This window comes from Megascapheus bottae, chromosome 18 (assembly GCF_031878675.1).
Source record: "Megascapheus bottae isolate mThoBot1 chromosome 18, mThoBot2.hap1, whole genome shotgun sequence".
Lineage (NCBI taxonomy): Eukaryota > Metazoa > Chordata > Mammalia > Rodentia > Geomyidae > Megascapheus > Megascapheus bottae.
Genome location: NC_143526.1, coordinates 31,474,252 through 31,487,036, shown reverse-complemented (window position 1 = coordinate 31,487,036; position 12,785 = coordinate 31,474,252). Strand labels below are relative to the sequence as shown.

The 12,785-nt window shown below is 49.1% G+C and overlaps 1 protein-coding gene across 7 annotated transcripts in view; it reads right to left on the bottom strand.

Annotated features, from left to right (window-relative positions):
• Positions 1–1,573: 1,573 nt before the first annotated feature.
• Cep250 (centrosomal protein 250) overlaps positions 1,574–12,785 on the bottom strand; it is a 49,635-nt gene continuing 38,423 nt past the window's right edge. For all 7 annotated transcript variants that reach the window (XM_090352229.1, XM_090352232.1, XM_090352233.1 and 4 more), the window contains 7 exons: positions 10,261–10,382; positions 7,389–9,983; positions 5,158–5,271; positions 4,853–4,990; positions 4,018–4,119; positions 3,142–3,204; positions 1,574–2,295 (listed from right to left, as the gene is read on the bottom strand). In XM_090352229.1, coding sequence (XP_090208355.1) covers positions 2,032–2,295; positions 3,142–3,204; positions 4,018–4,119; positions 4,853–4,990; positions 5,158–5,271; positions 7,389–9,983; positions 10,261–10,382 — 3,398 coding nt within the window. In that variant the 3' untranslated portion in view covers positions 1,574–2,031. The remainder of the gene's footprint in view (positions 2,296–3,141; positions 3,205–4,017; positions 4,120–4,852; positions 4,991–5,157; positions 5,272–7,388; positions 9,984–10,260; positions 10,383–12,785) is intronic.

The following is a 12,785-nucleotide window of genomic DNA, read 5'->3' as shown; positions in this document are numbered from 1 at the left end:
CTGTTCTTCTGGATAGCAGGTCAGGAAGCAGGGTGTGAGGTATTACAGGAGAGCTGAAGGTGTTATGTCTCCCAAAGTCAGACTTCAATCAAGCAGGGGGACCTGTTGAGCTGAGGGGCTGCCTTGACGCATTTGAGGCTAAGATCCAACCAGCTCCACAGGAACTTCTGGAAGTCCTGCTGCTGGCCGGAATGCTGCAGAGGCTCTGGTGCCTTAACCTGATAGGCATGGGTGCAAAACCTGCTTCCACCAGCAGGGGTGCTTCAGATAGATCCTGAACCTTTGATAGAACTGGAGGCCATTTTGCCTTTTGAAGATGGCGGAGGGCCAGTTTAGGGCTCTGAGCTGCAGTGCTATCCTTGAACCCTTTCTCTGCTGGATCAATGTGTTCTTCAAATTTGGTGCTAGAACTCGGGAGTGAGTGGTTAGAAGTCCACGCTCTTTCATTCGTGGTGTAAAGTGGACTGTGCCCTCATACTAGGCTGTGATCAGATCCCCAACTGCACCATCACAACCAACAGCAGTGGCTTCTCCTCTAGTGTGCACTTGTACTAAATAGGTTTTGGTGATCAAAATGCTGGAGTCGTGGGTGGGGAATCAGAGAGCACAGGTGAGCATGGCACAAAGACTGCTCTCCAACATACAAAAGATGAAGGCAAGAAGAGGAATTGTTCTTCGGCTTTGAGGAATTGTATATAGTCTGTGTCTTACCAGGTCATCTTAAATGACAAGTTCTACCATAGTCCATCTTCTTGACTGGCTGCATAGATGGGTACTAGAGTCAGTTCTAGTTCATGTACCTAGGAAGACACTTAAGGTATTTGTGAGCCAGTGCCAGTGGCTTATGCCTATAATTATAGCTACTTAGGAGGCTGAGATCTGAGGTTTGAAGCCAGCTTGGGCAGAAAAGTCCCTATGAGACTCTTATCTCCACTAAACTATTCAAAAAAGCTAGAAGTAGCACTGTGGCAAGTGGTAGAGTGCTAGCCTTGAGTACAAAGACACGCAGGGACAGCACCCAAGTCCTGAGTTCAAGCCTTAGGACCAGCAAAAACAAAAACAAAAGGTATTTGTGCACACAACCATTTGTCAAAGGGATGAAGGCAGATGAAGACTCAACTCCATGTAACTTCAGCTAAAGACAAACATGGTGTTTCTGAGGTCCTGAACTTGTTTTAAGCCAGGATCATTTGGTGGTTCCTCACTGTCTAGGAGTCCGAACTGAAGGTCCTCCATAAGCTACTTCTCCTAATCTCAGCCTCCATTCTCTACCATAACCAGACCTATCTTCCCGTCAGTGAGCTTAGCTCAGCTTTCCCATCCTTAAAGCACTGGGGTATACCTCCCTTCCTCACTTCCCCAAATTTCTACAGTACTTCTAGCCAGTGCACATAACTATCTCTGACTCATTCATGAATGTTAATCTGGTCTTAACAATTGGCCTCCAAGGGGTTGGTGGCTTTTCCCAATTACATCATCTCAGGCAGAAATTCATGCAACCTGACAGGAATCTGTACATTTTCCTTAAATTCCCTGATGTGCTTCTGTTGCCCAGATACACAGATATAGCAGCTAAGGACGAATGCAAAGATCCAGGGTTTATTGTTGAAGAAGGGTGAATTGCTGGGAAAACACATTCCAGACAAGTGGTAACTGAACCTCCCTGCACCTGATATACCCAGAATGCTCACAATAGACCATCCACAGGCTTATAGTGTCGCTGGAGCCTCCAGGCCTAGTGTGGACTCTGGTAGGTTCATCAGATGATAAGAAAGCAGAGCTGTCTTGCTGGTCAGGAGAAAGCATTCCCTAGGTATCATATATTAGCAGGCAAATATGATTTGCCTCATTCCCACATGAGCCAGGGCCTTCTCCAGCCATGCAGGTTTCCATCCTTTTCCTAGGAATGGCCGCCAGGTTGGTTAAAAATACCAGATCTTTTCCTATAGCGGTGTGAATGGCCCATGAGCCACTCTATTCATGTGTCTGTCAACCACCAGGCTAGCCTGTATCCTTCTCTGGCTGTGGCTGCTACCTGGAGGTGGCCTGTGAGGTGCTGGGGCTGGGGTGAAGCAGGACTGGTCCTGGGGATGTCAGACTTTGAGTCAGGGATTCATCCAGCTTGCGGGTCTCAGCCTCCAGGACGGTGGCCTCAGGGGCCTGGGCTACGGTGAGAAGTGAGTGGGACAGACTATGGTGCAGGTCTGCTAGTTCACGGCTGGTTTGCACTGAGCGAGCGATGTAGTCTTGCCTCTGCTTCCGTTCCAAGGCCAGCTGGGACCGCAGCAGGGACACCTAGTGGGCAGGAACACCAAAAACAGCAGTTAAGGACTCAAGTGGTCCCAGTTCTTCTGCTGTGTGCTCCTGTGGCTCTTGGCACAGAATTGGAATGAATCTAGCTGATCTCAGAATCAGGCTTTGCAATATTTGGAGGAGTGTGTCCTGAGAGCTAAGAGTGATGCATGCTCACTGCTGGCTGCACATGTGCAATAAATCAGGAGAGTAAAATAGCAACAAAGCTGCCCATCAACTTTACTACAGGAAAACACACATGTAATGAAAGTATCTAGTGGGTTTTGTGTGTGTGTGTGAGAGAGAGAAAGAGAGAGAGAGAGAGAGAGAGAGAGAGAGAGAGAGAGAGAGAGAGAGAGAGAGAGAGAGAGAGAGAGAGTGTGTTCTCGGGCTAGACCGTGGAGGAGTCTGAGCACTGTCCCTGAGTTTCTCTGCTCAAGGCTAGCCCTCTACCACTTGAGCCACAGCACCACTTCTGGCTTTTTCTGTTTATGTGGTACTCAGGAACCAAACCCAGGAACTGATGCATGCTAGGTAAGTTCTCTACCACTAGGCTTCACTCCTGGCCCTTGATCCTACACTTCTGTGTTCCCCTCAGCTCTTCTCTTTTTCCTTGCCCTTCTGACTGTGAACCTGTCCCCTTTCCAGACTAAGCATGTGCTAGGTGAAGCTGGCACTGGGTCCTTTCTTGTTTCCACTGAAGACTAAATTCTCCAAAGGCAGGAGCTACAGCCCTGCTCCTTGCCAGTGATGCACAAAGGGCCAAACATACGGTTGACACTAAACCCTTATTGCCTATATGTTGGGGAGAGAAAAAAGGCTTAGAAGGTGGATCCTTCCAAAACCTACCTCTTTCTGCAGTTCAATGATATGCTTGGCATCTGAAGTTACCCTCTGTCCTCCTTTTCCATCCTGAAGAAGACAAACATCAGTCTGCTCTGAGGTTTCAATCAGGTAACTTACAGCTCAGGACTGGAAGGAAGTACTTCAACTCAAGACTAAACCTCTATAGGGCACAGATGGGGGTAAGGAGACAAGAGGGCCCACAGCACTGCCATGGGGGACTTGATGCTAAATGTCCAAAAAGCTTAGATGGTATTGCTTCTTTGAGGCCCTTTTTTATTTAGCAGAAATATACCATGCACCTGCTGTACCAAGCCTGGGATGCCAGGGTGAAATAAGACAAGGTGCCTGCCCTAAGCTTTCACTATAACCATCAGAAACAGTCCCTCTCTGCCAGTCCTTCTTTAATAGGCCAAGCCTGTTGAGGTTTGAAGGGCAACCTTAGCTTAGAGATAGTTTAAGGAAGTTTCAAACTCTTACCAGAAAAAAGGGACACTGTTCTTCGAAATGGCATAGACCTACATCTTATAAACTTAATTCTATGAAGAGATCAAGCTTCTGGTAAGCACACAATGCCCCATGCCCAAGATTCTAGCTCCCAGGGACTCCCCTGTTATTTCCCAGGTGAGCCTGAGGTGCACGGTTGAGTGTGCAGATCCAAGTGCCTGTGGTTGCAGGGTTACTAATCTTGACTCCACCCACCAAGTCATGTTGGGCCTCTTTTTTAAGGCTAGGACAGATTAAGCAGTGCAGAATCCCATCAGGAGGGGTTCTCTGGAGTGGCTACAATGGCTATCTTTACATTCAAGCGTGGCCTGGGATATGGACTACTGAGGGCTGAGTTTCTGATGGCTAGGGGTGCAGGTAAGAAAATAGACAAACCTGCTGTATAGGTGAAGAGGCTGTGGGTTCGCTGATCTCCTGAGACCCAGCTCGGGATGCACGCATGGAATCCCTTTTCAGCTTCCTCCGCTCTCGCTCTACCTGCTCACATGCAAGTGAGAAATCAGATTTTGGAACCAGTGCATGTACAGTGACAAATATAAAGGGATAGCAATAAGATTTGCAACTCCTGGGCTGCGGAGTGCAAAGACATGCTCCTGGAGCAGAGAAGGTAGGTAGGCCATATCTTAGGCCTACGGAGCAAAGGTCAGCAAACATTTTCTGTAACAAGTATTTCAGGCTTTGTGGGCCATTCACAACTGTTTATCCTCAGGGGCAAGCTGCTACAGACAATATATATTTGTGATCTAATAAAACTGTATTTGAACTCATTTTTTGGGGGGGGGCAGTTGTGGGGCTTGAACTCAGGGCCTGAGCACTGTCCCTGAGCTCTTCTGCTCAAGGCTATTGCCCTTCCCCTGGGTCAAGGCTGCCACCCTACCCTTGAGCCAAACTCCAGTTCCCATTTTCTAGAGGTTAATTGGAGATAAGAGTCTCAGGCCCTTTTGTGCCCAGGCTGGCTTTGAACCTTGAACAGATCTCAGCCTCTGGAGGAGTAGCTAGGATTGTAGGCATGAGCCACCTGCCTGGCTGTCCTTGAGCTTCTTTTGCTCAAGGCTAGCACTCTACCCACTAAGCCACCTTCCCAGGCCTAAAACTATATTTGAGAAATAGGCTGCAGGGTGGGGTTTGTCCCCCAGGTTGGGCTATATGAATAGTGCACATACCCATTGATCCTGAAAGGCCAGAGCTGAAGACAGTAGATGTTACTGACCTGCTCCAAGGTGATCCTCAGCTGGACATTGTGGCGCTGTAGCCTGCTTCGGTCAATCTCTAGCTGTGCCACTGCTTGCTGTAGATGTTCCAGCCTTTGTTTCCATGACTGCTTCTCCTCAGACTCAGCTCCTAAGACCTATGGGGAAGTCCTGTGAATCTCATCGAGGCAGTCCCACATGCAGGTGTGGGGATCAAATGGAGAACAGAGAATCAGTTTGGCAGGGTGGGCATCAGGAATACAACCTCCAAGGAGGGTGAAAAGCTCTGACAGGAACGCTCTGTTAGGAGTTTCCAACAGCTCACCTCTCCAGGCTCTACTCCCTTTTCTGTTCTGGGGTCCTGCTCCGATTGGTAGGCTGAGCTGGGACTGCGTAGCCGTTCCTTCTCTAGAGTCTGTCTGGTAAGTGCCAGTTCCTCCTGGAATATGGAGGTATGGGACAAAAATCACACCTTTCCAATTTTACAGATCTTCCCCTGCCCTCTCCATCCTCATACAAACAATTCCATTACCTTACAGGGAAAATTCTTAGCATTCCTGGAGCCTCTTAGCTACTCTAGTCTAGAACCTTTATTTTCCAAAAGAATGAGATGAGGAATATCCTAAAATTTCCCGGTGAGCATTCATGTGAACTAGGCTCAGAACTCCCATCTCATCTATCTCAAATCCTGATAAAGTCAGGTGAAGACCTGGGGCCCTGACATGTTCCATGCAGAGCTGGGTGGGACATTACCACTTATGAATCACATGACTTAGGTAAAAAACAAAAAAACAAAAAGAGTTTGCTCCAAACCCCAAATCTCTCCTTTACAGAATGGCTATAAATTCAAACCCTTGGGGTTAAATTCCTTTGGATGAATGGGGAAACAATGTTCACTTCTAGGCACTCTATTTTTTTGTAAATAGTAACAGTCAAAAAAAGTCAGAGCAGGGCCCGGGAGTTTGGCCTAGCGGTTAAAGTGCTTGCCTAGCATGCACAAAGACCCGGGTTCGATTCCTCGGTATCCCACATACACAACCAAGCCGGAAGTGGCAGAGACGAGACTGCGACGGCGAGCCGAGCCAGAGCCAGCGAGGCCGGAGCGAGCGGGGCCGGAGCGAGCAGAGCCAGGAGCAAGCGAGAGCTGGCCGGGCCGGAGCGAGCGGGGCCAAGAGCAAGCTGGAGCGAGCCGGGCGGAAGCAAGCGGGGCCAGAGCGAGCGGGCCGGAGCGAGCGGGGCCGGAGCGAGCGGGGCCTGAGCTAGAAAGGGGGCCTAGCCGGGCCGGAGCGAGCGGGGCCGGAGCGAGCGGGGCCTGAGCTAGAAAGGGGGGCCTAGCCGGGCCAGAGCGAGCGGGGCCGGAGCGAGCGGGGCCAGAAAGAGAAAGGGGCCAAAAAAAAAAAAAAAAAAAAGTCAGAGCAGATGACAGGAGTGTAGGTGTGTGGCAAAGGGAAAGAAAAGACAGGAATGTGGGCGTGTGGCCAAGGGAGAGAAAGGGCTTGAGTCACACTCTTAGATCTAATCTCCTTTGGCAAGTTAGCAGCTATGGTTTTCTGTGGTTAATTGGAGATAAGAGTCTCAAGGACTTTAGTGCCTGGGCTGGCTCTGAACCTTGCCTCTCAGATCTCAGCCTCCTGAGTAGCTAGCATTACAGGCGTGAGCCATTGTGCCCGGCTTCAATCCAGTTTTCTTTATTGCTTACTCTGTAGGTTTTGGGTAAGTACTAGGGGGTCTGAAGAAAATTAAGAGGACTCTTGATCCTGAGATTAAAATTTAAACCTTAAAAGTCATATCCTAAACTCATTTCCTTTCTTACTCAACAACCTACCTACCATTGTTCCTAAGGGTTCCAAAATCTCCAACTTCAGATCCTTCACTGAGCTGAGTGCTAATGCCTCCAATTCCAAACTTAGCTTTCACTTCTTTCTCAAAGCTGCTTTCTTCATGTTAGAAACCCGAGTCTTTGATTTTTTTTTCCTGAGTTCACATTAGCATCGTTAGCCTCTACCTCTGCCCTGTACTTCTCCCAGCTCTGCTGTTACTCCACATGGTGGTCTAGCAATCCTGGTCATGTTACTTGCCATTCCAAACCACTTTCCACTAGTGACCCAGGCCTTAGCATGACTTACAAGCCCTGAAGGCATGTGCTAACTTCTCTCTCTGCCTGCTGTATCTCAGGACACCTACACACATCCTCCATATCCCTTTTCCTCTTCCCTTGAAAGCCCTGCTCCCAAACATACTTGGTTAGTTCCTTATTGGTCTCTCAGACCTAACCTTAAACCCTACTGTTACCAGGAAGCCTTTGGTACCCACCTTGAAGAAAAGCACAAATGTCCTTCCCCTTTCAGGCTAACCATACTGCATTAAAGTTGTTCATCTACTAAACCAGCTCCAAGGGTAGGAAATAATGTGAGCTCCACTTAGGCTGAAAGGAGCTCATCATTTAAGCTTTCTCATCCCTTCTAAGGTGCCTTAAGGCCCAATATGGCAGACAGCCCCTGAGCTTAGCCAGATGGGCTCTTTCCTTGACCCCTCACTCCCCCTAGAGCAACTCACCTGCACTCTTTGCTGTTCTGATTCCCGCTCCAGGATGGAAGCTTGTAGGAACATGGTTACCTCCTGCAGACTGCTGACACTGGCTTTGCTCTGGGCTAGGGATAGCGCCAATTCCCGAGCCTTCTCTCTCCACTCAATCTCCCTGGCTTCTGTCTGTCTCAGGGCTATCTGAAGTCGCTCCAACTCCCGCTGCAGCACAGGCCCCAAAGAATCCAGATTTGAGGATGGTTCCTCCACTGGGGAGGTTTTGGAGCTGGGGGAAAAGGCCTCCATATTCTTCCGTTGCTGGGCCCCTCTCAGCTCCAGAATTTCTTCTTCTTTTTGGGCTAGAATCAGCTGTAGCTCCCTTAGACTCTCATGAAGACCCCTGGTCTCTTCTCTTTCTTGCTCCTGCCTCTGCTGCTCTTGACTCCTCTGGGCCAGAAGCTTCTCCAGAAGCTGTCCCTGTTCATTTTGCTGTCTCAGCTCTTTATCCCTCTGGGCAAGTGCCTGCTGGAGCTGCTGCAAGTCCTCTTGATGTCGGAGATCCTGGTCCTGGATCTCACCTTCCCGTATCCGCAGGGTTTCCTCAAGCTGTTGGGCATGCATCTGGCAGGCATCCAGGGTAGATTTCAGGGTGGTAGTGCTGGCCTCTAGACTGTGGCTCAATTTGGCCTGCTCAAGAAGACGCTGTTCTTTCTCTTGGAGGGAGGCCTGGGCCTTGCTGAGGGCCTTCTGCAGAGCCTCTGTCTGACCCCATGCAGCCTCCTCCTGCTGCCTAGAGGTCTGGCTTTCAGCCCGCAGAGCTTTTAGCTCCTGGTCCCTTTCCTTGAGTGTGGCTTCTGCTTGCAGCCAGCTGTCCTGCAGGGCTTTGGCCTTGGCCTCATGTTCCTGAATCTGCTCTGCACACCGTTGCTGAAGGGCTAGTAGAGCCTTCTCTTGTTCCCGGGACTCAGCCCTCAGATCTCCCAACACCTCCTCCAAGGCCTGCACCTGCCGTCCTTCGACTGCCAGCTCTTCCTGGAGTCTTCGTACCTGCTCTCTCTGCTCTTTCAGCTCTCCCTGGTGCTCCCTCAGGGTCCTTTGGGTCTCATCCAGAGCTGCCTGGAGTGCACTTTCCTTTTCCTTCAGACTCTCCTCTCGGGTCTGTGCCTGTTGCTGTTCTTGTTCCAAGGCCTCAAGCTCTTGGTCCCTGTGGGCCAGGGCTCTCTGGGCCTCTTCCAACTGACATTGAAGTGACTGCTCTTTTAGTTCCCCTTGTTCCTTTGCTTCTTGCAGATGCTGCTGCAGGATCACTATCTCTTGCTCCTGCTGGGTCAGGAGCAGGTTGGATTCACCTACTTTCCTATGCAGGCTCTGGAGCTGCTGTTCCAGCTGCTCCTTGTGCTCTCGAAGTTTCTGGATGTGCTCCTGCTGGCACTCTACCTCTTTCTCCTTCTCACGCAGGATCAGCTTCATGTGTTCTAGACTCCCACGCTGTGCTTTGCTAGGACTCTTCACTTCCTCCACCCGCTCCTGTATGAAGGGTCTCTGACAGGCCATGTCTCGGCCATGTTCTCTCAAAGACAGCTTGATCTGCTCCAGGTCCTCCTCTAAGATCTTGGTCTGCAATGTCCTCTGGTCTTCCAGAACCTGAATCCTCTCCTTCTGCAGCATTAGCTCCTGGCCTCTCTGTTCAAGGTCCTGAGTCAGATGTTCTTTCTGCTTCTGCAGATCCTCAATCTGTTGGCGCTGGCACTTCACCTCCTGGTCCCTGTCCTGAAGTTTGTTTGACAACAGGGTGCTATGGCTCTCCTGTTCATGGAGCTGGTTGCTTTTCACTTGCAGCTCCTGGCTCCTTTCTTCCAGGTCCAGTGTGAGGTGAGTCAGGGCCACCCTCTGCATTTCCCGCTGGCCCTCCAGCTCTTCAATCATCTTCTGTAGGCTCTCCACTTTGTGATGGCTTTCTTCCAGCTCCAGGGCCAGGTGTTCCAGACTCATTAACTGCTTTTTTAGATCCTGAATCTGTCCTCTCTGGGACTCAATCACTTGGTTCTTCTTCTCCAGTTCCAGAAGCTGATGCTCTAAGATATTCTGCTGGTTCTCCCGGTCCTTCTCAAGCTCTTTGATCTGTTCCCGCTGTACAGTGAGCTTCTGCTCTCGCTCCTGCACAGCCATCGGCAGGTGCTCTAAGACAGATCTACACTTCTCCAGCTCCTGAATCTGTTCTTGTTGCAGATCCACCTCTTGATTCCTCTTCTTCAGGTCCAAAGACAGCAGTTCCAGAGCAGCTTTTTGCATTTCCCGCTGTTTCTCCAGTTCCTGGATTTCTCCTTGCAAAGTCTCCACTTCCCCTTCTCTTTCAGACAGGGTCTGGGCTAGTAGAGCCAGATTCTCCTGCAAAGCCTTGCCCTGAGCCATCTTTAGTTCTCCTTGCTCTTGCAGAGCCTGGGCTCTTTCCCGTTCACTCTCAACTTCCTCGTTTTTCAGTTTCAGTGCTGAGCGAGCTGTTCGCAGGTCTTCTTCTAGGATCCCAGCTACATTTGCTTGGGCCCTGGCTTCTATAACACATGCTTGCAGGCGGTCCACTTGTGACATCAGGTTCTCCTTGGCTGCCCGAAGTAAATCTTGCTCACTCTGGAAAACAAGGGGCAAAATTACCTTAGAGTGAGTTACTTCCCTGATCCCTGCTCTTTCAGAGCAAGTGATAAAAATCTCATCCACATTTCAGAAAAAAGTAATTGGGGAAGTTATCTAGGACCTTAATAATGGTCCTTAGGGACACTGGGAACTGAGAATTGCTGAAGGAAGCAGAGCATAAAAGCCACATGCCAAGATAAACCTGAGAGGTAAAGCCTTGGGACTTAAGGTATTCCCTCAAGGCACCCCTTCCACAAAACCAGTATCACTTCACCTGCGCTTCCATTCTTTGTAGCTCTGCCTGCCGTAGGCGACTCTGTAAGGATGTCACAGTCTCACGGAGGTCCTTCAGCTCAGATTTCAGGGAGTTCTGTTTTCCTTCCCACTTGGATTTCTCTTTGGGAAGAGCAGAGATAGTAGAGTCAAGCACATGGTCAGGAGTGGGAGAATACAAGAGGCAGATGGAGGACAAGGCACAGACAAAGGACAAGAGGGAGAGAATTACATCCAATATCCTAAGACTTCACCCACCTGCCAGCTGCTCCTGTGGTCTAGCTTCCCTGCTGTGTTCACAGGCCAACCCTAGTAATCATCCTAACACTTTCCCATCCTTATCACAAAGATCTTCAACCTTAAACTCCAGGCAAGGTGGAGCTAGCTGATAGTAGAGGTGCCTTCCAGCCCCCAATTACATGATTTTGTATAGGCTCTGCTATCTGCTGCTCATTCTGCAATATGCCCTAGAAGCCAGCTCTATGTGTGGATCTTGGGAAGCCATCAACATTATTCTCAAAAATCCTAGCCTCCCTACCCCCAAATACCTTACTCTCTTCTATACTAGAACCTTGAGCCTGAAGAACCTTCCCTCTCCTCTCCTCTTCTCTCCAAATAGTCATCACCGCTTACAGTCCTGGCTAGGATAAAGATAAACTGTTCCCAAATTCTATTTCCTTGCTTCTCCCAAATAAGCCCATGACCATATTACCATCAAGAACTGTTTTAATGGCATAACTGGAAATAATAAAAGTAAGTAGGACCTAAACACTGGTGGCTCAAGCCAGTAATCCTAGCTATTTAAGAGGCTGAGACCTGAAGAACCGTGTTCAAAGTCAGCTTGGGTAAGAAAGTCTGTGAGATTCTTTTTTTTTCCAGTCCTGGCTTGAACTCAGGGACTGAACATTGTCCTTGGGCTTTCTCAAGGCTAGAGCCACAGCACCACTTCCAGCTTTTTTATATGTATATTGTACAAATTAATCAACCCCGGGTCTTTGTAATGCTAGGCAAGCACTCTACCATTTCCCGACCCCTTGCTCCCTTTTTTTTTTTTTTTTTTTTTTTTTCTCTTCTCTCGTGGGTCAAGGGGCTTAAACTAGGCCTGGGTGCTGTCCCTGAGCTCTTCAGCTCAAGGCTTCCACTCTCCCTTGAGCCAAGCCCCACTTTCTATTTTCTAGAGGTTAACTGGAGCTAAGTCTCAGGTCCTTTTGTGCCTGGGCTGCCTTTGAACATTGATCCTCAGATCTCTTCCTCCAGAGTAGCTAGGATTACAGGCATGAGCCAGCCACCACACCCTACCATGCCCACACCTGGCAAGTCTGGGAGATTCTTTTCTCCAATTAAGCACCAGAAAACTGGAAGTGAATCCTGGGCTCAAAGTGGTAGAGCTGGATGGGGGGAGGGAAACCGGGAAAAAAACATGAGAAGGGGTATCAATGTGTGAGAAGTAACGAACCTATTACCTAACCTAACGAATATAACTATTACCTAACCTAACGAATATAACTGTAACCCCTCTATACATTATCCCAACAGTAAATTAAATAATAAATAGCCTTGAGCAAAATAGCTCAGGGATAGTACCTAAGTACTAAGTTCAAGTCTTATAACTGACCAAGAAAAAAAAGTAGGGCTGGTGATATGGCCCAAGAGGTAGAGAGAATGTATGCCTTGTAAATGTGAGGTTGAGTTCAATCCCTAGTACTTCCTCTCACAAAAGAGGGATAAATAGCAAAACCAAATTCTCCAGGTTTTTAGGGTGGGGGGTTGTTTGCTTGTTTGTTTTAGCTTGAGACAGGCTTATTATGCACCCAGGTTAGCCTTGGCTGTGTACTGCTAACTACTTTTTAGGTTCACCTGGGAAAATGGCCCCTTCCCTCTTTGTACAGGATCCCATGTGACCCTCTGTAGAAGTCTTTGCCCAGCCCCTGTAACTCAGGTAACTGGTGTAAGTGGGGGCAGTGGGAGGTTTCCCAGGCTGAAGTCACTTCCTCATACTCTGCAATCAGGCCTCCTTCACACCCTTCCGTATATAATCTCTCTCTGCCATTAGTCCTCTGCACACCTCCATTTGGCTCAGCTAGGGGTTTGGTTCTCCCGATAAACACTTTTCTGCCTGAATTGAGTGGAGGTCTTCCCGCTTCTTATTTTTTATTTTGTTGGCTATGGAGCTTGAACTCTGGGCCTGGGCGCTGACCCTGAGCTCTTCAGCTCAAGGTTAGTGCTCCACCACTTGAGCCACAGTACCACTTCCGGTTTTCTAGTGGTTAATTGGAGGTAAGAGTCTCCCAGATTTTTGTGCCCGGTCTGGCTTTGAACCATGACCCTCAGATCTCAGCCTCCTGAATAGCTAGGATTACAGGGGTGAGTTACTGTGCCCAGCTAACCCTTACACCTTGTGCTGAAACCCAGGAGGGGATCATGTCAAGAGGTGCTAGATTCCCTCCAATTCCCTCTCTTTCCAAGGGTCAATATGACTCTTGCTCCACCTCCATCCCCCTTCCTTGAACCCATACTACTGAAGAA